Source organism: Ambystoma mexicanum, chromosome 7p (assembly GCF_040938575.1).
Source record: "Ambystoma mexicanum isolate Mex_15411 chromosome 7p, UKY_AmexF1_1, whole genome shotgun sequence".
Classification (NCBI taxonomy): Eukaryota; Metazoa; Chordata; class Amphibia; order Caudata; family Ambystomatidae; genus Ambystoma; species Ambystoma mexicanum.
Genome location: NC_090939.1, coordinates 80958528 through 80983346, shown reverse-complemented (window position 1 = coordinate 80983346; position 24819 = coordinate 80958528). Strand labels below are relative to the sequence as shown.

Genomic DNA, 24819 nt, shown 5'->3' with positions numbered 1-24819 from the left:
GTATATGATCATGAGTCGCATATAAAGCTCCCAGGCCCAGGGCTCCTTCTTAAGAACACTGTTTGTACCTTAGAGTCATAATACCCTACATTGGGTTTAGGGGGTAGACTGGTGGCAGTTATTTAGTTTCTGCTACACCAGGGGTGCAAGCAGATTTACCACATTTGTAGCACAAACTACCTTTTTGGCAGTCATTGGGGTACAATGTATCTCCTTAAATCCTACGCTCATACACCTTGTTTTTGGGGCTTCCTGTTCAATGAAACCATGAAATGAAAAATGGCCTTTGTGCACATGTTGGCTCTTTGTGAGCCCAGTGTTACTGACACAACCCTCGCCCAAAACCCCCTCTGACAAACCCATTGGGCAGGTGGAGTCAGGACTCGCTCCTCTAGAGCCTGGCATCCTCTTCAAAAGCCCTCATGGGGCCAGTCCTGGCGCCTATGGTGCCAGGCTCATACACCATGAAAAACAATGTGCTTGGGAACTACTTTATTGTATTGTCAGCCAACATGGAGGCATCCACATAGCTTGGGTCCTAAGAACCAAACTATGCGGTCTAGTGTTTTGGGTGTGGCAGCCTAGGGACTACTTTACCTGGACTATTTTGTTGGGGCTATTTAAACCACACCCGAGCAAGACAACAAACTTCGCGTTACTTTGCAGCTTGCAACGTGACGCTCACCGTGTCCAGCTATCCCCTCGGAGAAGCAGAACCTGCGAGGAGACAAAAGGATCATCATTAGCAGCAGCATCTTACCTGCAGTCTTTATCTTTAAACACTCGCAGCTACTGAGAACGGCTTCCTCGAATCTGCACGCCTCCCGGACAGAACGACCTGAAACAGGAAGATAGAGGCAACATTAAAGAAAGCAGTAGAGACAGTTACAAACTACGAACTGCTCAAAAGGCTTAACTGGCTGGTCGCCTCTCGGCTGACACCACTCCAGACATTCCACTCGCGCTGAAGAACACCGCGACCTACAAGGACGGAAAACACAGGTTAGCAAAGGCAAGACTTTGCAGCGCTGCGCATAGCGCTTACTTACCGCATCATAGCGCTCTTAATGCGCCATCATTTACCAGTGGGGCTCAATCAAGTCAGTTCGCCGCGCTGACGCTCCACATACTTAAGGGAGAATAAGAGACATTTTAAACAAAGACAGGCATGCAGGATAGCAACAAATCTAAAGAACAGCAATAAGACCTACCTGAACAATATCGAACGGGCCGGCGTCAGTGAAGTAACTGGACTGCACTCGCCCATGAAAGACAATACGCGCCTGCAAAGAAGGCAGGCCGGAGAGCACGCCTAATTCTACCACAAGGTGAGGAGAGGGCGCCAGAGAGACTGAAATCATATGGGAGTGGAGGGAGGATACTTACCCCAGTCGGTCAGTCTTGAACACAGTCCTCCTGTATTTTCAGGCAGAACCTTTCCGCAGACCACATCAGGGCAAAGCTTAGAAGCATACCAGCGAGTAACCCGCCTGGGTGGCATCCCTGTGGCTACCAGGTGAGCGTAACAGTTACATCCTCTAAATGGATTTTACCGGTTTATATCACTTTGTCCCTGGGCTATCCATTTCACATCCTGTGGAATTGATCAGGGTTAAGTGGCATATTTCTGGCCCAATCAGATGGGCTGGCCTTTAACCATTTGTCCCTACCCCTTTAATGAGATTGGTGGGCTGGCTTATGCCATCCCCTGTAAGTGTTGATATAGAAGGGGAAATTCTGTACATAAGCTCAGATTTCTACTGACATTCTAGGAAGAAGCAGGTTTACTTATGTCACAGATGGCTCAAAGAATACTCCGAACCTCTGAGACGGAACAACAATTTATTTGATTGGACTATTAGGCCACGCAACCGGGATAGGGTGCCAGTGAAAAAATAAAGTGAAACAGTACTCACTTCTATGTCGTAGACCAACTCAATGTATTCTGCAGGTCAGGGCCTGTGTAAAATCTATTATCCAACTAGATGAGACCAAAGCGACCTGAATATGAGAGCGTTGCATGCCACACACAGGCCCACCGATGGTAGAGCCCAAGAGACTAAGCAAAGCAAATGTGTGCAGGCAGGAAAAATAGCTATCATGGGGCACACACACCACAGCCCATTTCAGAGCTACAGCGTAAAGTGACAGAATTTCAAATTGCTTCTAAAACTAAAGTGGGAAGTGTACATGAAAAACGTTAGAGCTAGGTTAGTCCTTTTACCCTTAATATTCTAGGAAGGGATCATTTACTATTCCATGTCTAATCCTAGAAACGTGGAGACAGGTTTTTGATTTTGGAGCTGCAGGGATTGGGCTACATGAGGTTCCCTGAGGAAACTCTTTAGAGAAAACTAAGGTAAGGAGTCTTGGAACAAGCCAGGACGTATTGAAAAATCTCTTTTCCAATTTTATCATCAGATAAGTATTTTGTAGTTAACATAGTTCCACTGATAAATAATGTCAATGTATGTTGTTTAAATGGTTTCTAGTGTTTTATCCAATTCAATGCCACAATTACAACCTAAAAAACTAAAGGGACTCCCAAATCAGCCTTCAAACTGTAGACCACTATTTTTGAGCAATTGTTAGCATACCTCCATCTCAGATAAAGGCATGAGACTTGGTGAACACAAACCATTGTGCACCAACAATTTGCTTCCACCAAGACTGAGGAGTGCTTTCACCCTTACAAAAATCAGTCTGAGGTTTGTTTAATACTTGGAGCACATTAACCTCCAACAAAAGGAAATCGATGTAAAATCAAGGACACCAACAGAATGCAGGGAAAAATGCAGGTTTAATGTAACCAGCGGCAACCCTACATGCCCATTCTAACTCTAGAATGGATTCTGGAAGCAATTATTAGTGGAATAGTGCATTTAATCTTTCAAGGAAAGTTAGTCAGGGAATGGGGACTGGCCCCATTCCTTTCTCATATGCTTTCACGGATAGCACAGAAATCACAGAGTCTTAGAGACCATTCAAGGAATTGTATTTTCTTTGTGTGGCCTAGAAGCGTCCCTCAATCTCCCATTTATCAGTATTTGACCATCCCCCTAACCGAGGGGTCTGTAATCCCTGGTTCCTGTTAGGGAATGTTGACCACTACTGTCTAAAACTGTTACATTATAGATGATACCCTAAGACGCTTGCTGTCTAATGTCCCTACACTATCCAGAGGATAGTGTTCTATTAGGAAAGTGCCTTGCTCTTACTCTGTTGGATTCAGGCTGATTCAATCACGCCCAACTCTTCACTCTTACTGCCTCACTCCTCCCACCAATCTTCTGTCCCTCCGGCGTTTCACTCCTAGGTATTGCCTCCACCCTTTCATGTTCCTTCTTCTCCCAGTCCACTTCTCTACTCTACTTCCTTTTTCGCAGCTGCTACTCCCCTCTCCTTTTCCTCTCTGCTGCCACTACCCACCACCGACTCTACCTCGAATACTCCCCTCTTCCTCTTACCTACTACTCCATTCCACCCTTCCGCCACACCACCACTCCCCTTTCCCTACTCCACTCCTCCATTACACTGCTCCTCCACTCCACCTCTCCCCTATCCACTCCCCTCCTCAACTTCACTATTCTTACACCAACCTCTCCTCACTCATACACTCACATTGCAGAACCACCTCCACTCCTAAACCAAAATCATACTTTCTCCCTGAATCTCAATAAGCCACCACTCCCTCTTTCCTCTGGTCGATCTCTGACATCACCTGCTAAACCCACACATCCGGCATTCCTGCCCCCCGATTAAATCCTCCTCCCCCAGTGAGGATTGGCCACCATTCTCCAGCCAACTTGGTCCGGTTTTCCCAATCCGGGGCATGTATGTGCGAGGGAGAAACCAATAAAAAGGAAGCTAAACCCAGCTCCATTTCGCCATGCAGGTTTGCGGCATACCAAAGATTCCACTTAAGCAATGCAGGGGTACAGTTTGTGTTCCAGGACTCATACGTTTGGGGGAAGGATGGGTGTATCCCACCCAGTTAGTCCCTGTTCATTAGAGACCAGTGACTTGATGTGCGAGCTTGCCGGCAGGCTCTTCTGGCTCCACAGCAGGTTTCTCTCTCTCTGGCCAGTGCATGGCTGTGGTCGGGCCTCAGGACTGTGGTTTTTCTTTTCTTCTCTATCCTGTGCAGATGCTGCTTTCTTTTGTCTGGCTTTTGCTGATGGGTTCCTGCATCGGGTTGGTAGCCTCTGCAAATGACAAGAGAAAATGTCCAGTAATTAAGACATCTGTAGCCACCGTCCACTTCAGAGTAGGCACTGGCTCTGGATGGCTGCCTGGTAGGCCTCCCACCCAAAACTGAGAAGAACAAGTTACTTTCTTACCTGGTAACGTTCTTTCGATGGGATGGTCCGACGACGTATTCCATATCTATGACATGTAATCACCACAGCTGTGCTGCTTCGGAAACTTTTTCGCGTCTGCGTCCTGCGTCGATGACGTCGATGCGCCGTCGTCGAGGACCTCCTCCGACGTCCGACGTCATCCGATGTGATAAGTAGGACGCACGACGCCCATAGCCTCAGTTGTAGTTTTTTCCCCCAGAACGTGTGACATAAGTCAACTGCCAGTCAGACACAAAGCCTTGCGGAACGTAAGCTGCAATCGCAAAAGAAATTCTGCAGCGGGGAAGGCCGGGCGGGAGTGATATGGAATACGTCGTCGGACCATCCCATCGAAAGAACGTTACCAGGTAAGAAAGTAACTTGTTCTTCGAGGGGATTGGGTCCTCCGACGTATTCCATATCTATGACAGACTCCCAAAGCAGTACCAAAGCAAGGAGGAGGGAAAGAATTTAGAATCAAAATGTAGAATAGCCAATCAAATAGCAGAGCAAAGGACCGCCTTGCCAAAGGCCAGATCCTGTGCTCGGATGGAATCAAGGGAATAGTGACGTACAAATGTATGTACTGAAGCCCAGGTGGCTGCATCACAGATGTTGCGAATAGGAACACCCCTCTGCAGGGCAGTAGACGCAGCCATACCCCTGGTAGAATGGGCCCGCAAGCCAGCCGGTGGGTCCTTACCCGCCAAACGGTAGCACTCCGAGATGGCCAAAATAATCCAGCGAGACAAAGTCTGTTTCGTCACAGCTTGCCCCAAACGCTTACCAGCGTAACCAATAAAGAGTTGATCATCCACTCTGACCCGGGACATGCGTGAAACATAAAAGCTTAAAGCTCTCCTAGGATCAAGCCTATGGAGCCTCTCCTCTTCCTTACCAGGATGCAGAGGAGGATAGAATGCCGGAAGAACAACCTTCTGGGCCAAATGAAATTCCGTCACTATCTTCGGAAGAAAAGAAGGACGAACTCTAAGGACAACCCTGTCCTTGTGAAATACAGTGAAGGGAGGCTTAACTGAAAGTGCCTGTAACTCACTCACTCTGCGAGCGGAAGTAACCGCAACTAAAAACACAGTTTTCAGAGTCAACAGCCTCAAAGGGCAAGAATGTAAAGGCTCAAACGGAGCACCCATAAGAAACTTAAGAACCAGGTTTAAATCCCAACCGGGCACCAGGAAAGGTGACGGAGGGAACACATTAGTGAGCCCTTTCAGGAACTGTGAAATCAAAGGGATTTTAAAGTAAGAACACTCTTCAGACGAGCGCTTAAAGATGGACAGCGCCGCCAGGTAACCCTTAACGGTACCCACTTGCAAGCCCCTGTGGGCCAAAGAAAGTAAAAAGGACAGAACCATGGGGATGTCACATGCAAAAGGATCCACATTCTGAACTCTGCACCAGTCGCAGAACTTACGCCAACGGCAACGGTACAGAGACTTTGTTGCCGGCCTTCGGGCCGAAAGCAACACCTCCATCACGTCCTCAGGGAGGTCCCAATCCTTATACCTCAACCTTTCAGAAACCAAGCGTGAAGGTTGAGGGATCTGACCTCTGGATGGAGAACCTGACCCCCCTCCCGTGAGAGCAGATCGTCTCGGTAGGGAAGACGACGTGGAGGGCAGATGGATAAGTCGAGAAGGTCCGGGTACCACGTCCTCCGAGCCCACGCCGGGGCAATGAGGATCATCCGGGAACCGAACTTCCGTAACCTCCGCAGCACTTGCGGGATGACGAGGACTGGAGGAAACGCGTACAGCAGCGGGAATGACCACTCCACCACGAACGCGTCTCCTAAGGCTCCTTCTGGAGGAAATTCCCGCGAGCAAAACCTTTCGCACTTCCGGTTGACACTGGAGGCGAAGAGATCCACTTGAGGGGTCCCCCAAAGGGCGAAGATCTCCAGGAGAATCTCCTGAGCCAACTCCCACTCGTGAGAGATCGCGCTCTGCCTGCTCAGAGCGTCCGCCGTCACGTTTTCGGCACCGGCCAGATGAACTGCCGAGATCGAAACTTCCTGCTGGATGGCCCAGAACTCGAGCTGCATCGCCTCTCTGCACAGAGGAAGTGACCCTGCCCCCCCCTTTTTGTTGAGGTAGTGCATGGCCACTGTGTTGTCCGTCAGGATCAGGACATTCTTCCCTCGCACAGACGGCAGAAAAGCCTTCAGGGCTAGCCTGACGGCCCTCAGCTCCAACAGATTGATATGGAGTCTGGACTCCGACGGAGACCAACGACCGCTGACTGTCAGCCCGTTGGCATGAGCTCCCCATCCCGTGAGGGATGCATCCGTCACGATCGTCACCTCCGGCCAGGGAAGCCAAAATGGAGCCCCCTTCATCAAGTTGCCTTCGACGGCCCACCACAGAAGGTCCCGGGCGACCGAGGACGGCACCTGAATCGAGTCCGACATCCTGCCGGAGGACTGCGACCATTGCGTCTTGAGTGCCCACTGCAAAGATCTCATCCGCAGGCGAGCCTCTGGCACCAGAAGAATGCAGGATGCCATGAGGCCGAGCAACCTCAAGAACTCGAACGCTGGGAGCGTCTGGGCATGCTGAAACTTGTGCACCATCTGCTGAATGTGAAGAGCCCTCACCTGGGGAGGAAAACACTGCCCCAGGGAAGTGTCGAGCACTGCTCCGATGTACTGGAGCCGCTGCGTTGGCGTCAAATGGGACTTCTTTAAATTGAGGGAGAAGCCCAGCCTGTGAAGTGAGCGACAGGCGATCAATAGATGATCCAGGACTTGCTCGGCAGAGCTCCCCCTGATCAACCAATCGTCCAGGTAGGGGTAGACGTGAATCCCCCCTTGCCTGAGATGCGCTGCCACCACCACCATGAGCTTGGTGAAAACCCTCGGGCGGAGGTCAATCCGAACGGCAGGACCCGAAACTGAAAGTGCGAGTCGCCAACCGCGAACCTCAGGTACTTCTTGTGCTTGGGATGGATCGGCACATGGAAGTAAGCATCCTTGAGGTCGAGTGACACCAACCAGTCCTGAAGTTGAAGGGCCTGGAGGACTTGAGAGAGTAACCATCTTGAACTTGTCCTTCCTGAGGAGTTTGTTCAATTCGCGCAAGTCCATGATGGGTCTCAATCCCCCGTCTTTCTTCGAAACCAAAAAATAAGGGGAATACCATCCCTTGTTCCTCTCCGCTACAGGCACCAGTTCTATGGCGCCTTTCTCCAGCAGGGCTTGAATTTCCTGCGCAAGGAGCGGATCCGGACTCTGCAAAGAGAGGTTCCCCGGTGGATTGTCGCGAGGCCTGTGCCGAAAAGGAAGACAGTAGCCGTGGGTTATGATCTCCAGAACCCACACATCTGAAGTAATGGCTTGCCACTCTACAAGATGCTGCGCCAGCCTTCCCCCAACCGGCGAACCATGGGACATGGCCTCACGACTGAATGGGAGCGGCTGCGGCGTTACCTGAGGGCAAAGAGGCAACTGCCCGAGCGGCCTTGGCACCACGGGTACCCTGTCGTCCACCTCTGGTACCCCTGCGTTGGCCTCTTTGACTGCCAGCTCCTCTCGCTTTACTGAAGGATGAGTAATAGCGAAAGGAACCACCCCTCCACTGCTGTCCCCTAGGATGAAAAGGCGGAGGTTGGCGAACTGCAGCGCCCAACGACTTCGCTGCAGCTTTTGAGGTCTGCAACCTCTCAAGGCTCTCGTCAGCCTTGCTGCCAAAAAGGTGTTCACCATCAAAGGGCATGTTGAGGAGCCGGGACTGCACATCAGGAGCAAACCCCGACTTCCGCAACCACGCAAACCTGCGTATCACGGTGCTCGCCGCCATGGACCTACTGACGCATTCAGCCAAGTCCAGACCCGACTGAACGGACTCACACATGGCATCCTTACCATCCTGGACCATAGCAAGGAAACCATCCCGTTCATCCCCTTCGGGAATATGTTCAGCCGCTAACGCAACACAGTTCCACAGAGTGTGCGTGAAACGTGACAAGGCACAAATGGAGTTGGCCGCCTGAAGCGCCATACCACCAGAAGAAAACACTTTCTTCGCCCAGCCATCAAAACGTTTGTCGTCCCTATCAGGAGGGATGGTAGGGTACGACGCCTGCTTTGCCGGGGCCGTGGCCGCCTGCACCACCAAACTTTCCAGAGTGGGGTGCCTGGTCAAGTAGCAGGGGTCGCTACTGGCTGGACGGTATTTACGCGACAAGGATCTGCCCACCGCCGGGAGACTCTCCGGAGCAGTCCAAGCCGCCGCCACCCTTCTCTGTAAAGCCATATGGAACGGCAGTACCGGGTCAGTTGGGGGACCAACATCAAGGATGTCCGTCAGATCATCCTGCACAAACTCCCCTGGGGGAGCAGACCATCCCAGATACTCAGACACCCTAGCCATAAGGCGCCGGTACGAGGAATCGGCATGGGAGCCAGGCTCAGGCCTACAAAATTCCACCTCCGGAGAGGTGTCCAGTCCACTGGCATCATGCAGTGACTGCCTCAAATCGTCAAACTGACTATGGCCCGAGACAATTTCATCTGGCACCTGACTAGGAACCAGGCCATCAGAATCCTCATCCGCCTCCGAAATATATTCCAGGTGGCGAAAAGGCACCCGAGAGTGCTTGCTCTTAACCAGAGCCTTCCTAGGGGGTACACCCGTGACACGGGGCACCTCCGACACGAAAGGCGTCGAGCGAATCGGCGCCGACGCCGAGAAAACCGGCAACGGCGCCGAGAGGATCGGCGTCGAGGAAATCGGCGTCGACGTCAGATGCAGCGCCTCCAGTATCGGCGGCGTCGACACAGCCCTCGAAGCCGGAGCCCCGAGCGTGTCCCTCGACGACCGGATCGTCGACGGCTTCGACGAGGCCCTCGAAGCCGGAGCCTCGAGAAAGCCTGTCGACGCCCTCGACGCCTCAGACGTCGATGTCTTCCTCGAAGACTTCACAGGAGCACACGGTCTCGAACGCGTCGAGGACCGGGACCTGGAACGGGTACGGCGAGAACGAGCCTCCTTGTCCGAACGGGACCGCTCCCGTGACTCGTGCCGACCACTCTTGTGAGCGGCGTCTCTCGACCTCACACGGCCGACCCCACTCGGGGCGCGGACGGCTGAGTACCCTGCGACTCAAGAATCGCCAACATTTTCTTCCCGAAGGAAGCCCATTCTTCCGGCGTCGCACGGCTGGTGGGGTAACCGACGTGCCGTGCAGAATCCTCGGAAGAGGACCTGGAAGGCGACCGGTGACGGCGCTTCCGAGAATGCCTCGAAGAGGCCGAGGAGTGGCGAGACCCACTCCTAGAAGAAGACAGACGAGACTTCCGACGATGACGCGGAGAGTCACCCCTCGAATCATCCGTCGAAAGCCCCGCCGACTTCGACTTCCGGGGCTTGGACACCCGACCTACCGACAACTTCTTCTTACGTTCGCGTAAGGCTTTGGACGTGAGCGACTGGCAGTCGACACAGTCATCCGTGTCGTGGGCCTCCCCGAGGCACCAGAGGCAGGCGTCGTGCGAGTCAGTCACCGACATCTTGGACCCACACTCCCCGCACTTCGTAAAGCCCGGACGCGGGGTTGAAGACGAAGTGGAAGACATCGCCGAAGGAAATTCACAAACGAACAGGTTCGAAGAACCAGAAAGAACAGAACTCCAAAGAATCGAGGCTTAGAACCGAGAAACACGAAGCAAAACGTTCGCGGAAAAAACGGAACTGAGGCTATGGGCGTCGTGCGTCCTACTTATCACATCGGATGACGTCGGAGGAGGTCCTCGACGACGGCGCATCGACGTCATCGACGCAGGACGCAGACGCCGAAAAAGTTTCCGAAGCAGCACAGCTGTGGTGATTACATGTCATAGATATGGAATACGTCGGAGGACCCAATCCCCTCGAAGGGTTCCTTTGCACTCTTGACAAGGCCATGTTACTGCCCTTGCCACAATGTTTACAAATTATACTTCTGTCTTTTGAGGGTTTGTAATGTCAGATGCTCCTACAAAATAAGGCAGACGAGTGTCCCCAGCTACTTAGAATATATGAAGACTTAGATTAAAGTAAAAATAAAGACTAAACAGAAAATAATACTTTTTGGGCAGTTTAAATGACATGTGGCCAGCCTACAACCTTCCCAGAAGTCATTAAGGCCACATCTCACAGAAATGTTTGCCATACTTTTACCTTCAAGATTAAGAAGAACTGCATTGCTGGAAACGAGAAGAAAAAAAAAAAGAAACAGTGGCTGTAACACTGCAATCACTATTCCCCTAACAAAACCACAACCCCCCTCATGGCCTGGCTTAAGCAGCCCGCCAGGGTGTTTTGCCAGAGCCAATCCTACTCCAGAGGCGGGGTGAGGGAGTTGGAGTAGGGGCCCAGTCCCTGAATGCCCCCCACCCACTCCAAAGTAAGCTTTGTTTTTGACTGTGGGTGCCACTGTCAAACACGCAATACCTTTCAGCCTCTTTCCAGGAAAGAGTTCTGTGGTGGTGGACTGAGAGACCAGGCAGCAGGTAGAGAGGGTGTTAAGAAGTGAGCTGTAAGATGCAAGTGCAGGTACGATATTGGTTGTGAGAGAGGGGTACCAAGTGTATAAGGCTGAAGCTATTTTGAGAGTGTATGATAGTGAAGCATAGAGGGTGGTAAAGAGTGAAAGTAACAGGTGGAGGTTGGAGATAGGAGAAAGTTGTATGAAGAAAGAGTATAGAGAGAAGAGTGTTAAAATTGTTAAATAAATGTAAACTCTAAACTGTTGTTCCTGCTTTTGTAGAATTAATCAAGCCATCTGTGACGACCAACAGTAGCGCGACAGAGACACAGACACACAGACCCCCCCATGCCCTACTTGGCAAGTACATGACCTTATATGGGATTTCCGGACCTGGTTAGGCAGGAAGAAGGCCAAACAACAACATTGCCAAATAACAAGCAGACATCTTGTGACATGGCCATTTTAGGGCACAAGCCATGTTCTGTAGCCATATGCGGTAAATGGGAATGTGCACACTAGAAAGAACACAAAAAGGTAAAAGTTTAATTGCTTGTCTTTAGGCACATGTAAAAGTAACCAAAAATCCCAAATATAAAAGGCTAGGGCGATACAAACGTATCCCCATTGCACTGCATTGTAAGATGATGTGAGCAATATTAAAGAATAAAAGATAGTACCGATAGGTTTCCCCATAACAAATGAATAAAAGGCAGGGGTAGTGGATCTGAAGGATTGACTTCTCCTCAAAACATCAGAACATGTTAAAATACAAAGCAAAACGATTGGGGGTCAATATTAACTATGAAGGAAAAGTTGCCAATTATGAAATCTTTCCTAACACACCTAAAGTCCCATTTCAAAATTTTCAATTCTGCAAGTTCAGTACTGCGATACAGCACTTGGCACGCCTCTTGTCCCACTCACTCTGTCCAGGAACATTGTACACAGTGCTTCTTGGGATTCTCAACTTCTCTTATGGGTCCCGGTTCACCTCTCCTGGGATGACCTTCGCAAGCTCTTAGATGTAGCAAACGCACATTTATTATTATCCATTGTCTTAGGGCAAACCTTAACAGCACCAGAATGTGATGCCCCAGGCCAGGGTAGGAAAATGTACATACGGGTAATGTAATTTCTTTGGATTAACCTTCTGCAGATTTCTCATCGTAATAGATACCCTACAGCACCAGTAGTTGTCAGAAAAAGTCGCGGTTAAAGTGTAAATCGGGAAAGTGGCTGCGTCAAAAACGTGCAACGTTTTGTTCTGGTGAAGACCCGATTACACAAACGGAGCAATATATGATTAGCGCCAGTGGCCGAAATAAGTGTCAATATTTTTATCCTTTTATTTAAATAATATTTACACATAGTGAACACAAAAACATAGAAATAGCACACTATTAATGTATTGTGGGCGTGTTTTTGATAATTTTGTTTGTATTTTTGTACTTACATGTGCTGTTTAATACTCTGAATCCCATGCTTTCTAATAGACTCTTTTGTATGATTAAACATGATGTGCTTGGGTCAAAATGACCCCTTATATGATTGACTTGGTTGAAACATATTTGTCAAGCCCCAAAAGTGGGCAAGCAAAAGAACAGTGAAAAAATAAACCTTGACCTGGAGTAGTCTTGAAAATAGAAAAGGAAGCAAAGTAACCCTTGACCGTGCTGATATGCCTCTTGCCATTCCTTTCCCTTTATTTCCCCTAACATTTATTTTCTGTTATTTTGTCTGTTGTGCTACTGCCTCGTCCAATTATTAACTCTCTTTGCCGGTACATCCATAACTCTGCCACTGAGTTTGTTTCTATTACTGCATTCATCCTTGTTGCTGTGGCATTATTGCCACAACAGATTTATCTCTGTGCCTTCCCCAACTGAGTGACCAGGACTGCTACAATAAACTGGGGTTTTTGCAAATGTATCAGCTGGGAATTATGAACATTCAAGGACCAACGCAAACCATGCAGTAGCGGACTGGTGTCAACACCTGGTCAGGCAAACTGCTTCGAAGTAGCCAGTCGCCCAGGTAGGGAAAGACATGAAATTTGTCTCTCCTGATATGAGCGGCTATCAGCTTGGAGAAGATCCTTGTTGGAGGGGGCAGGAAGCACGGGAAACACCTTGAACTGATAATGGGTACTGCCTTTCACAAGCCTCAGGTACTTCCTGTGCTTCAGGTGTGCTTAGCACATGGAAATAAACCTCTTGTAGGTCCATCAACACCAACCCATCACCTCGCTGCAAAGGCTGAGGAATCTCCATCAGTTACCATCCTGAACTTGTCCTCCCTCAGGAACACGTTAAAGCCCCCAAGGTCCAGGATGGAACAAAAAGCTCCCCACTTCAGGACAAGAAAGTTCAGAGAGTACCATCCAGACCTCTCCGGCGAGATTAGCACCACTTTCACTGGCCCCTTCACCTAAAGTGGGGCTAATTCCTCCATGAGTACAATGACTGACTTAGTTGTGACCTTTGATTCCTTGCACCTCTCATAAGATTAGAGTGCCTTGGCCCTAAACAAATCAACACCATCAAATGGCATGCTCAGTAATCAAAATTACACATCAGGAGCAAACCCTATTGGTTTAAAACACATCACAGTGGCCATAGCCATGGAACAGCAGACGCAATCGCCTACAACCAAGATGGCCAGTAGTGCATAGGCTGCCGTTTCCTTCTCATTGGTTGCATTGTCAAAACAAAACTGTCCCTAATTTCCCCCATGGACAAATGTGTCAAGGCTTCTGAAGAAACTGCCCACAATATGTGTGAATGCTTTGATTGGGTGCAAGATTAATTCCCTGCCTTCAGCGCCATGCCCTCCCGAGGCAAAGACTTTCTTTGTAAACCTGTTGAATTTCTTTCTGTGCTTATACGGGAGAAGCACCAAGGAATAAGAGACAGATTTCAGGTTGGCTGTGGCTGCCTGATCTATGAGATTCTACAGGGAAGGGTATCTCAAAAGAAACATTAGGTCACTGGGGGCCTGTTTGTACTTGTTTGTGAGCTCCTTGTGGACCACTGGTGTGGAACAAGAAGACTGCCACAGGCAAAGGAAGGAGTACCCTCAGACGCATTAAAGGGCAATTCAGTTTCACTCCAAGGACATCAATCCAGAATGTCTTTGAATTCGTAAGAGACCAGAGGTTTAGACAGCTGTACCCAAGCCTGCCACAACGTTTTCAACAGTCTTCTTGTATTGGGCATTGAGGTGTCACAGTATGAAGACACTTGCTGCATCTCCTAATCAGGAGAGGCATCTAGGCAACTGACAAACTTAGCGCAGGAACTGCTCCAGGCTAAACCGCCACCCGCGCTCCTTCTTGGTCCTTCGTTCCTCCTCTCACCCGCCCACCCCCTCTGAGATTGGTCAGTGTTTCCAGTAAGCACTCTCAGCAGAGAGCCCCAGGCCAGCCTTATCCAGGCAGCCGCCTAAGGGCCAAGGCAAAGGGCACCTCCATCACCTGTTAGCCTGTTCGTGCTGGGTGCCCCGAACCAAGCCAATACCCCAACTCCAGTCTACTGCAACAAGCGGGTAAGTGACAACGAATTGTGTGGACAGCCAGTACTGCGTATATTGACTCCTGCCACCATTTTGATTCTAGCAGCACTTTGAATCCTACTACTGTCTCAAATCTAGCTGTGCTTTGACGTTAGCCACTGTACTGAATCTAGGTGTATTTTGAACCCAGCCAGGACACACTGGTATGCATCAAACCCCATATCGATGGAAGATAGCCGCAGGCACGACCACCCACACGCATCTGCTATCACACACCACTTGAAGACACATCACACAACACCTCTGCTATTAGAATGCAGCAATGTCCCATGACAATACTGTGGGTCTAGCTGGACACATCAGTTTCCTGCACTTGCATACTCTCCAGACAACCTCGCAGTACCCACCCACAAGCCAGCTCGACATGGGTCGCTAGGAAGGAATTGGCCACCCTACCATTTTCGTATTGGTGAAAATGCACACACATTCTATACTCCTCTGACAAATCTTCCCATACATTGGATTTCAGTCCCCCAGGGGCGTTCACCTACAGTGCTTTATGGCCATACCAATGGGAGAAAACGCTATACAAATGACATATTACATTACACATACATTATACCACATAACTTCAGCCAAAAACTCATACAAACATAAATCAGAATAAAATACAACTTTACTTATGGCTTTATGCAAAATACAAAGGCAAAGTGCAATTTATACATATAGACTGTCAAGGGCAACAAAGTGCGAATAGTGTAATTCAGTGCGATAGTCACTAATATGGTGCAATCGTTTATGGAAAAATATGCAAGATTGCCAATGATCAAATATGCATTATATGTAGATCATGCTTGATGTTCTAAAATGTGTGAGCTTAATAGTAAACCTATGCTCTCCGCTGCTGCCCGTGAACTGCCAGCAGCATAGTACATAGATTGGACTCCACATAGCCCGTTTTATGGCGAGCATGGATGTAAAACAGTAGGTTGCACAGTTTGGATCTATCATGCGGTGGGGGTATTTTGGTCTGCTCAGAGAGTGTGTGTGTGACTGGTTGTCACCTCTATCCTTTTCCTAATATTGGCCACCTGGCATAGAAGGCTGGAAAAGGGAAGCATACTCTAAATAGTTCTCTGTGCAAGGCCTGTGGGTAGCCCTTTAACCCCCCCAGAGTGTCCCTGCCCTCCATTAGCCTCTTGCTCCATGTGACTTTGTCACATTATGCTGAGGAAGACAGCACATAGGAAGGGTGGAGCTCTATCTGGTTGAACAGATATAAGGAAGTGGATGATTGACTGTTTGGAGATGGAAAAGGTTGGAAAGCAAGGGAAGACACATCGTTGAAGCTCTGGCATGATGCTTTGTGTATGATAATGTTCAATCTATTGTTTTGTGTTATTGTGACTTTATTTATTATTAAATAACCCCCAAACAAGGTAAACAATTAGTTGGTATACAATTAAGGTAATGATAAAGAAATCCGCAACAGTACGATTTATTTTCAAAACTAAAACATATCATTTGTATCTTATTACCTGTAGCTGTGTGAGTTTGCGAAAGTGGGTAAATCCTTTCCATACCCAGGAAGGGATTGAAGCATTTTTCTCGCTGAAGTGGAAACACTACTTTGGTTATGGCATTGGTGATCCGCCTCCACTCTAGTATCAGACCTGGCAGAGGGTGTAAGGCCTTTAACTTCTCCAAGACATCCTGAGAAAAGGCAGCAACAATATGAATTCTTATTTAGCTCATCATCATCTCCTATTTTATACCAACAGTTAGTGCAGAAAGGGTACCTCTTATTTCAACTTGGCACTGTAGGTTGTGACATACACAACGCTTGTTTGGAAAACCTTACACAAAACATATTTTGGCAAATGGATATTCCTGGACAAAACTAACAAGGTACATTTAATGGCTTACTTGCACATATACTTTTTAGCTTTTCAGAAGATTGCGAGCTGACAGATGGAGAGCTGCAAGCGCTGCATCAGAAAAGGTAATAAGCCACAGGGAAATGGGGGGAATTTTAAGGCAAGGCACGAATACATCATTACGGTGGGTGAGAGACAGGGCACTACTGGAATATGGATACAAGGCAATGCACCTTTGACAGAAGAGAGTCACAAAGATGTTGACAGCCGAGAGTAGAGCTAAAGGAGACAGGAGGGAGGAAGGTAACAAAGACATTCTACTTCCAGACATTAAAAGAGTTCAGGGATAGACTTGCCAAGCATCTATTCATTGTACAAATTGCAGGCAGATGACCTTTTCCAAAAAAGAAGAGTTCTTCAAATGAAATAAACTGTATATGACAAGTTCAAGTCCCTTACCTTGTCAGTACGGGCATACAGAGAAATCCAGAACCAGTTTCCCCCCTTAAGACCTGTTGAGTGCCCCAATCTGTGTTCCCGCCCATGTGCCAGCATGCTTGTTTGCAGGACCCTTATATATCAAGCCGTACGGCATGGTTCGGATACTGGCCAGTGTTTCCTTTCACTTTCAGAAACCACCTGTCTGATGCACAATGCCACAGAAAAACAAAGCAGGAGAATCAACATCAGTGCCCTTCAAGCAGTGCAGGGAAAGAAAACCACAACGAGAAGCCACTACTCCACGGAAACCAGACTGACAGCAAACTGGCAGAAGATGCAGAGACCAGCTGCAGCCATGCAGCCAGTGCGAAGATGTGCATCGCCTGACCGGCAGCACTCGCTGGAGAGTTCACGCAAGCATCTAAAGCTCTACTAACCCACCAGGGAAAAAAGGGGCAAAGGATCCTTCACTCCCCAAACTTACCTGGAATAGAGCAAGGAACACAAACAGACTCCAAACTTTTTATGCTGCCATCTCTGGTATGCAGTGAGCCCACATGGAGAAAGTGGGCAGTGCTTATCCCCCTTTTTTATGAATTTTCTTAACACACCCAAGTGGGGAAGAGAGGACCGAGTTGGTCAGGGAAAGCTGTCCAACCCTCACAGAGGAGGGATATGTAAGCAGGGATCAGGAAGCAGGCAATGTGGGCTTTTCGGGCGAAGTCAGAGGTGGAGAAAGACCAAGCGAACAGCAGAAGGAAGCAGTGGCTTGTGGAGATTTGTGGAGAAGCTGTGGTAGTGGTTTAAGAGTGACAGTGGTTGTGCGGTGCGAGTGTGTGTGAGACACTGTGTAGAAAGGTTAGTATAAGGAGTGAATGTGAATTGACTAGTACAAAGCGAAAGGAGGATGTTTGAGTAGTAGTGTTGGGGAGAAGTAGAGGGTGCAAAAGATTAGTAGTGTGGAAGGAAAGGTAGTAGTGTGGAAGGAAGAGTAGTAGTGTAGGAGGAGGAGTGGTGGTGTTATCGGAGGAGTAGTAATGGGTAGATTAGTAGTGTGGCATGGAAGGGGTAGAATTAGTGTGGGACTAGTAGCAGTGGTACGTGAGCGGTCGTGTAGAAGGAGTGGTAGTGTAGGAGAAGGAGTAGTGGTGTGGGAGGAGGACGAGGAAGTAACATCAAAGGGTGGAGGCGAGAACTAGGAGTGAAACATTGGAGGGACAGAGGATTGGTGAGAGAGGTAAGCTGGGGGACGAGATAGTAAGAGTAGAAGAGGGGAGGGGAGCGTGGGCGTGAGTGAGACAGCCTGAATCTAGCATAGCAAGTGCAAGGCACTATCTCGATTCCCCATTAGAACACTAATCCTTGGACAGAATATGGACAGTTGGGAACTTCCCTGAAGGGGTTTAGATAGCTGGCCCTTAGGGAACGCCCCCGTAGAAGATAGTCATTAGACAGTAGGGGTCAACATTCAGTAGCACCAACGAGAGTCACAGGCATTTGGTTTAGGAAGGAGGGTCATAACTAGATGAGAGAGAGGGAGGTGCCCCTAAGCCCCACAAAGAAACATTTAAAAAAAAGTTGAACTGTCTCCAACTCAGAGTTATTTCTGTGACAATTGTAAGGAAGGCATGGTATCAAAGACAGACAGACACAAGCAACCACAGTTGAAGGGTGTTTATTGAACTTTATCAAGGGTGTGATAAATGCCTATCTAAACCTAAATATAATAGGTGGGAGCAAGCTACGACCATCAAAAAATAATAATGCAGTCCTAGTGGAGTCTCGTCAAAATAAAAGGGCATACACTAAAAAAACCTATTGCCAATCTTTACAGCTAATTTACAAATAGTGTGTGGAAATTGTCATGAAAAAGAAAGAAGTGTTCACAAAATGATAAGTCATGATGTTCAGGCCGTTGGCTGGCCTCCCACACATTTTCAGCAAGGGAAAGGCGGTTCACTCTAGCATAGCACACTCTTGGGCTTCTTTGGCACAAGGACCCAATTCCTTTACAAGCATCAGGGCCTTCTATGTCCAAGTCACTTAGGTTATCAAAAATATTTTTATTCAGAGGGCTTGATGTATCAAACAAACCAAAGGTTCCTTTCCAAGTATTCAAATAGGGCGATTCACTCTTCACCCTGGATCCCCCTCAGCCGGGCTCAGATCCCCTTTTCTACCACAATCTTTTCTTGGGCGACTCACGGTTCACCCCGGATCCCCCTCAGCCGGGCTCAGATCCCTTTTCACAATTAGTCTCCCTCAGCCAGGTTCAGACCAATTGCAGTTCGTATTTGCTATAGAAGACTTTCGAATGTGCACAGGGTTTAGCTTGACCCGTTGCAGGATCACTTTGATTTCACAGTTGAACAATTTTACACTCAGTTGGATACCTAACACAGACCTTAGAATGAGCATCCACATGGCGCCGGACCACTCTGTATAATGCATCTATCTTGGTTTCAAAAGTTCAGTCACTCCTTGGTTATTCAATTATATTCGAGTCGCTCAGTACATACACCTTACAATCTGTTCTTTGCAGATTTCTTCATACAATGTTGCCGCTTGCAACCTTGGTTCTAACAGACTGGTCTGCTATAAGTCTACCCGACTCACCAGTTGTGCTGACTTTACTGGAGCAGCTTTGTTGTAGGAGCAAAGGACAGTACCACAGCGGCAATCAGTCCTCCCCGCCTCGGCTATCGATGTGCGAGAGAGCCCCAGGTACCTTTGACGCACAATGCACCTTTCTTCAGCTTTAATTCCCAGTCTTATGTTTCTTCTTCTCGAGGGCTCGTGAAAGTAGCGGTTTTCTTCCTCTGAAAAGGCCAAGGGCAATTCTCTCCTTGCAAACCTTTCTGGTCTTGCTGTCTTTCTCCTCGTATTAAACTGCCATATCGGAACTGCTGCTTCCTCGTGTGTTGCCCAGAGGGTGCTTTCGTGCTCTGCCTTTTATCCGTGTGGGTTAGTGTAATGGAAGTCAGGTGTGTGTAATTATCAGTAATTGCCCGCCTCTGCCTGACCCTTGTGTTGGGACATGTCAGGTGTACCGCTCTGGTGTTAGTCAATTGTCGCTCACGGTGAACTGTCTGTGAGAAAGTGTCTGTCAGAAAGGGGCGGGGGAGGTGTTGAATACCTAGGTATACTACCTGGAAGGATGGGGAAAAGGATTGATTAGGAAGGGGATACAGCGTCTCATCCTTCAGTGCCCCACTTCCACTCCCCAAGGACCCCTCGTCCAGGTGATCCTCCTGCACTGTTCCCCACCCAGGAACTGGATCAAAAAGCGATGGCTGTGTCCTGGCCACCTGGACGACAGATCCCTGGGGACTAGCGGGTAAGACATCTTCAGGTTTATCACACAATGTATGTGTGTTTTCTGTGGCCAGAAAAAGAAGCCCTCCTTAACAGAATAATGTCCCCTTCAGTGCAACGACAAACTATTAGTAACAAGCAGGTTTGTCAGAATTGGAAGTTCAAATGCCTTCTTCAAAAGTGACGCACCCCATTGGCTGGTGTACTAATGGTAAGCATATACATATTACAAGGCTGTAACAGCTGGCAATAGTGTTGCAAGCCCGACTTGGGTCGGTTAACTAGGTTGCTGGGCATTTACCAGACGATACAACACATCAAAGAGGCTATTATTGCGCAAGTGAAGCATTTATTTGAACTCACATTCTATGTCTCCATGAAACAATAATGATTACACAAGTCTCTTAATGGTTTGTAATATATGGAACCAGGTCCTAGTATTACATTATTCAGAGGAAAATTTCACCAGAGAGCACAACTTGTTCCCCAGTTACATCAGTAATCTACAGGCAAATCAATTATTTCATTGGTTTAATAATGAGGAAATCCCTTTAAGCAATGCAGAAAAATAAGAAAATGTAGCAACATATCATCCCACTTATAACCACATGAACATGGTCCTCTGGCATGAACATCAAGTGTTCAGTTATTTTAGTCCTTTTACAAATGAAAAAATATTTACTAAATGTAGGGCTTTTTTCATTTGATTCTCACTAAAATCCAGTCATCTTTTTCAATATGGTTTATAAAATGTTGCCACACAAAACATTCCGATAATTTTGCAAAACCTTTATTACTAGACAATTCTATTAAACTTTCTGCTTAGTCCGTGTCTTCTTCAGGCTGGTCTTCTCTTACTTGCTCACCCTCCGATCGGTCACAGGAGTGGGCCCATCTCATTCCACTCCCCTAGCCTGCACGAGGAGCAGGACCTCTTCCTTTCCAAGTGCAGTAGTCCAATTCGTGGGAGCGCATTCCTGGCTAGAACCTCTCCATATCTCAACTCACCCAGTCCCTGGGCTGGATCAGAGGTCTTCTTCCACCACCTTCCCATCTCAGGTTCTATCCCATCATCTCTCTCCGACCCTGCGACACTTAGTCATGTTTCTCTACTCCTCCTTGGTACAGCCTTAATTGCTCAGCAATGATGTACAGTGCACAATCAAAGTAAAAGAAACCCTTTGATATTTAATATGCCATTTTTGTTCTTTGATTACAATTCCAAAAATGTTCTTTCCATTCGTTCAAACTTATAGAAATCAACTTTTTTGATAGTTCACATTTTATGAAGGGTGTGAAAATATTAACTGCTGATGTATGAAGGAGTAAGATAATGTCACCTGCCTGGCTTTAGAGAACACCAGGAGAGTAGCTCCAGAGGCTCTGTGCCTGCCGGAACCAGTGGATGAATAGTCAGGCACCAGGAGAGTAGCACCGGAGGCTCAGTGCCTGCCGGAGCCGGTGGATGAGTAGTCTGGCACCAGGAGAGTAGCCCTGGAGGCCCGGTGCCTGCCGGTGCCAGTTGATGAGGGGTCAGGTACCAGGAGAGTAGCACCGGAGGCTAGGCTGGGTGCCAACCGGAGCCAGTGGATGAGTAGTCAGGCACCAGGAGAGTAGTCCCAGAGACTCTGTGCCTTCCGGAGCCAGTGGAGTAGTTGGGTCTTGACCACATACCTTGGCTATCTCCAGAAGGTTCAAAATGTTGCTTGCCAGCTACATAAGCACCCTAAGAGAGTGCAACTCATACCCCTTTCTTACCAAAGAAACGAGGCAGACATTTTCAAGGCACGAACAACCTGCTTCTTTACACGCAAGAATCCAGTGGACAAAGACAGACTCTCTGCAGTCCAGACCCTCAAACAATAGACAACTGATAATACCACTTAGAACACTTTGGGCAAAGAAGAGAAACATGCAAAATTACGCTTAATGATAAGAACTCATTTTTCAGAGATATTAAAAAATATCTTGCAAGAAAACAATATCTTGTGGTGAACTCCTTTTAAATCACATACTTCATTTGTTAATTTAGTTTATTGGTGATTTATTATGTGGCACTTGCCACCCACATGGCGTATCCGTTCATGGTAGTAATGGTAGCTCACAGTTACTGCAGCTAGTCAACTCTGATCACTGATCCACCTCAAAACCCTTACATATGATGTTTCAAGATTCTGTCCCTCATTGGTAAGAGAGCTCAGTGGGTTGAGCGCTTGCTGCTGTGATCTGTGTGTGACCTGCAGGTCGCAAGTTCGAATCCCGGTAAGGCCAACTCAGCCTTTCATCCTTCTGAGGTCAATAAATGAGTACCAACTTCTAGTGGGTGATCTGGTAAGTAAATATGTTTTATGTAAAGCGCTTTGGCGAACGCATTATATAAATAACGCATCATTCATCCTTAGTATACATGATCTCACCAGGATTTCTAGAGTCGAGCATATTTAAAGGCCTACAAGACAGAGCACCTTTTTTCAAAATCAACACATTCCGTTTCTTCAGAAATGGTCACCTATAAAAGAGGTTCCTGTCACACAGTTAAAGGACATGAGAAACTGTCAGACTGCCCCGGAGGACTATAACCAGATAATAAAACAATGGAAGCCTGACTTAACAGAGCAGCAAATACTGAATAGGAATTTTTATAAGAGGAGACTCCATCCTTTCCTACTCCCATACCTTGGTGGTACTAAACTGCTTGCCAACTCTGACCCGGTTTCCATTGGTTGCTGTTCTTCTTGCATAGCCCAGAGTTTTCTTGTTTGATTGTCCCTTCACATCACCATTTGGGGGCAGCTTTAGCTCCAGAAACAGGACCTGAGAAAGGGAGACGTGTAAGGCAGTTATTCTTAAACTTAAATCTGCATTGATCGACCACAATGAATAAGGCCATGAACTAGTACATGCACAGCTTATTACCCTCAATTAAGAAGAACAAGGGAACACAATTGTATGGGTTCTGTAAGGATGGGTGATTAAGCATTTGCTTGCTTGTGCAAAGACTACCTAGGCATGCCCTTGTCCACTTGCTATCACCTTAGTCCTATAATAGGTGGAGAGGTACAATTTCCTTGTACTGTTAAAAATCCAACAAACATCCTCCAATGGAGAGAGGCCCAGAATGGTACAAACTGGAGCTTGAAGGCCAAGGAACAGCCGGGCTGCCCTGTGTTGGAAAGCCTTTTATGATCTAGAAGATGGTGGCCGCCCCACTGCTACAATTTATGGGATACTGTTGGAAAATAGGAAAAAGGAAGGACTAAAAATTTAAGATGAACATGTTCTCGGATTGAGGTTTGAAGATGACCAAAGTGAATGCATTTGCGTATAGGCAGGAATTTTTTTAATTCTGTATACAGTTCAATTAAACTTTTACATATTTATAACACTATACATTTGTCATTCATTATCGTAAAAGAAAGTAACATTAATAAAGTAAATAGAAACATATCATAAGAGAAAAATATATGAATGAAAATAAAGAAAATTATATATACCATACATTTCTTAACATATTAATACATCTTGATACATTTCCACTTAAAATACTCAAATTCATATATATGTACATCACTCTTTTCAATACTTGTTCAGTATTCTTTAGTGCTCAAGCAGGAAGGTCTTATTATTTGTTGTTGTTGTTGTTACATTCAATTTCCCTGTAGAGCACACTCCAACCCACACATGGTACAATGCTATTTGCAGCTTTTTGCGGTCTGAACTCGGGCAATAATGCCAAAATGAGGCCGTTTATACTGTCCAAATTGGCGACAAATTTGCCTAGCAGACGAATATAGAGTGGCCCAGATGTTCGGCTTTCAGTTAACACATATGCAGAATCAGCATCTTGAAATGCACGTCTGAAACTTATTCATTATAATGTGTACCATAGGACATACTGGACGCCGCTTAGATTGCACAAAATAGACCTGAATAGATCAGCAACCGACCCAAGATGTAGAGGGGCTGAAGATTCTTTCCTTAATATGATATAGAACTGTCCACGGCTGCAGATGTTTTGAGATGCAGTGTTGGTCAATAGCTGGGGCAATAGGGGCTAGGTGGATAGATAAAACGCCATTGCTGTGCCTGTTGGGACAGCTTCAGAGACGTAAAAAGGTTGAGGAAACTGAATAGAATGGTAGATTTGACATTGACTTGAGCCAAAAGACATAGTGATGGCCTAGTGTAACCATATCAGGCCCACAATATTAGATTGGCCGAGAGACATACTGATGGTCCTCATTAGCTTGTTTCAGATCAATCCTAATTAGATCAGTTTATTGAATTGGTGGCAGATGTGTTGTGATAAATGATCTTATGTTCTGTGGTCTGAGCAAACCGTGCTGGTGATCTAAAGGTGTATGGGCGAGGGTTTGGAACACTGTTTTAAGGGAATTATATTGTTTTCGGTTTGGTGATGTTCTTGTTGTATGCAACAGATTTGGATGGTTAAGAATATTGGTGTCATTAATATCAATATAGATGCTAATAAATATATATTTTTAAAACACTGAATGTACGTGCAAAGCAGGCAATTTGTACTGTATATCATTTTTTCAGTTGGAATTCCAGGTTCCCAAGACACTGAGCCACAGAGCTCTTTAAGACTTTTCCCAAGTTTGCTGGAGGGCACATAACATCGTAGAACTTCCACAGAACATGATGCATGTTTCAAACATACTTCTGATATTAACATGACCTCAAGTATATGTTCTTAGGTTTAAAAAGTTCACTGAAATATGCTATGTAATACTGTAGAGATAGCAGTAGTAGGTTACATTACACTTTGCGTGGGATAATAAAAAAAGCTTGACCGCACAACCTCACCAAATTTGGTATGCAACTAA

General features: G+C 47.1%; 1 protein-coding gene across 1 annotated transcript in view; it reads right to left on the bottom strand.

The window, feature by feature from the left end:
- The window catches only part of POLQ (DNA polymerase theta), a 1553125-nt gene that overhangs the window by 355902 nt on the left and 1172404 nt on the right, over positions 1 to 24819 (bottom strand). The window contains exons 22-23 of the mRNA XM_069635828.1: positions 22649 to 22786; positions 15878 to 16052 (exon numbers count right to left, since the gene is read on the bottom strand). Coding sequence (XP_069491929.1) covers positions 15878 to 16052; positions 22649 to 22786 — 313 coding nt within the window. The remainder of the gene's footprint in view (positions 1 to 15877; positions 16053 to 22648; positions 22787 to 24819) is intronic.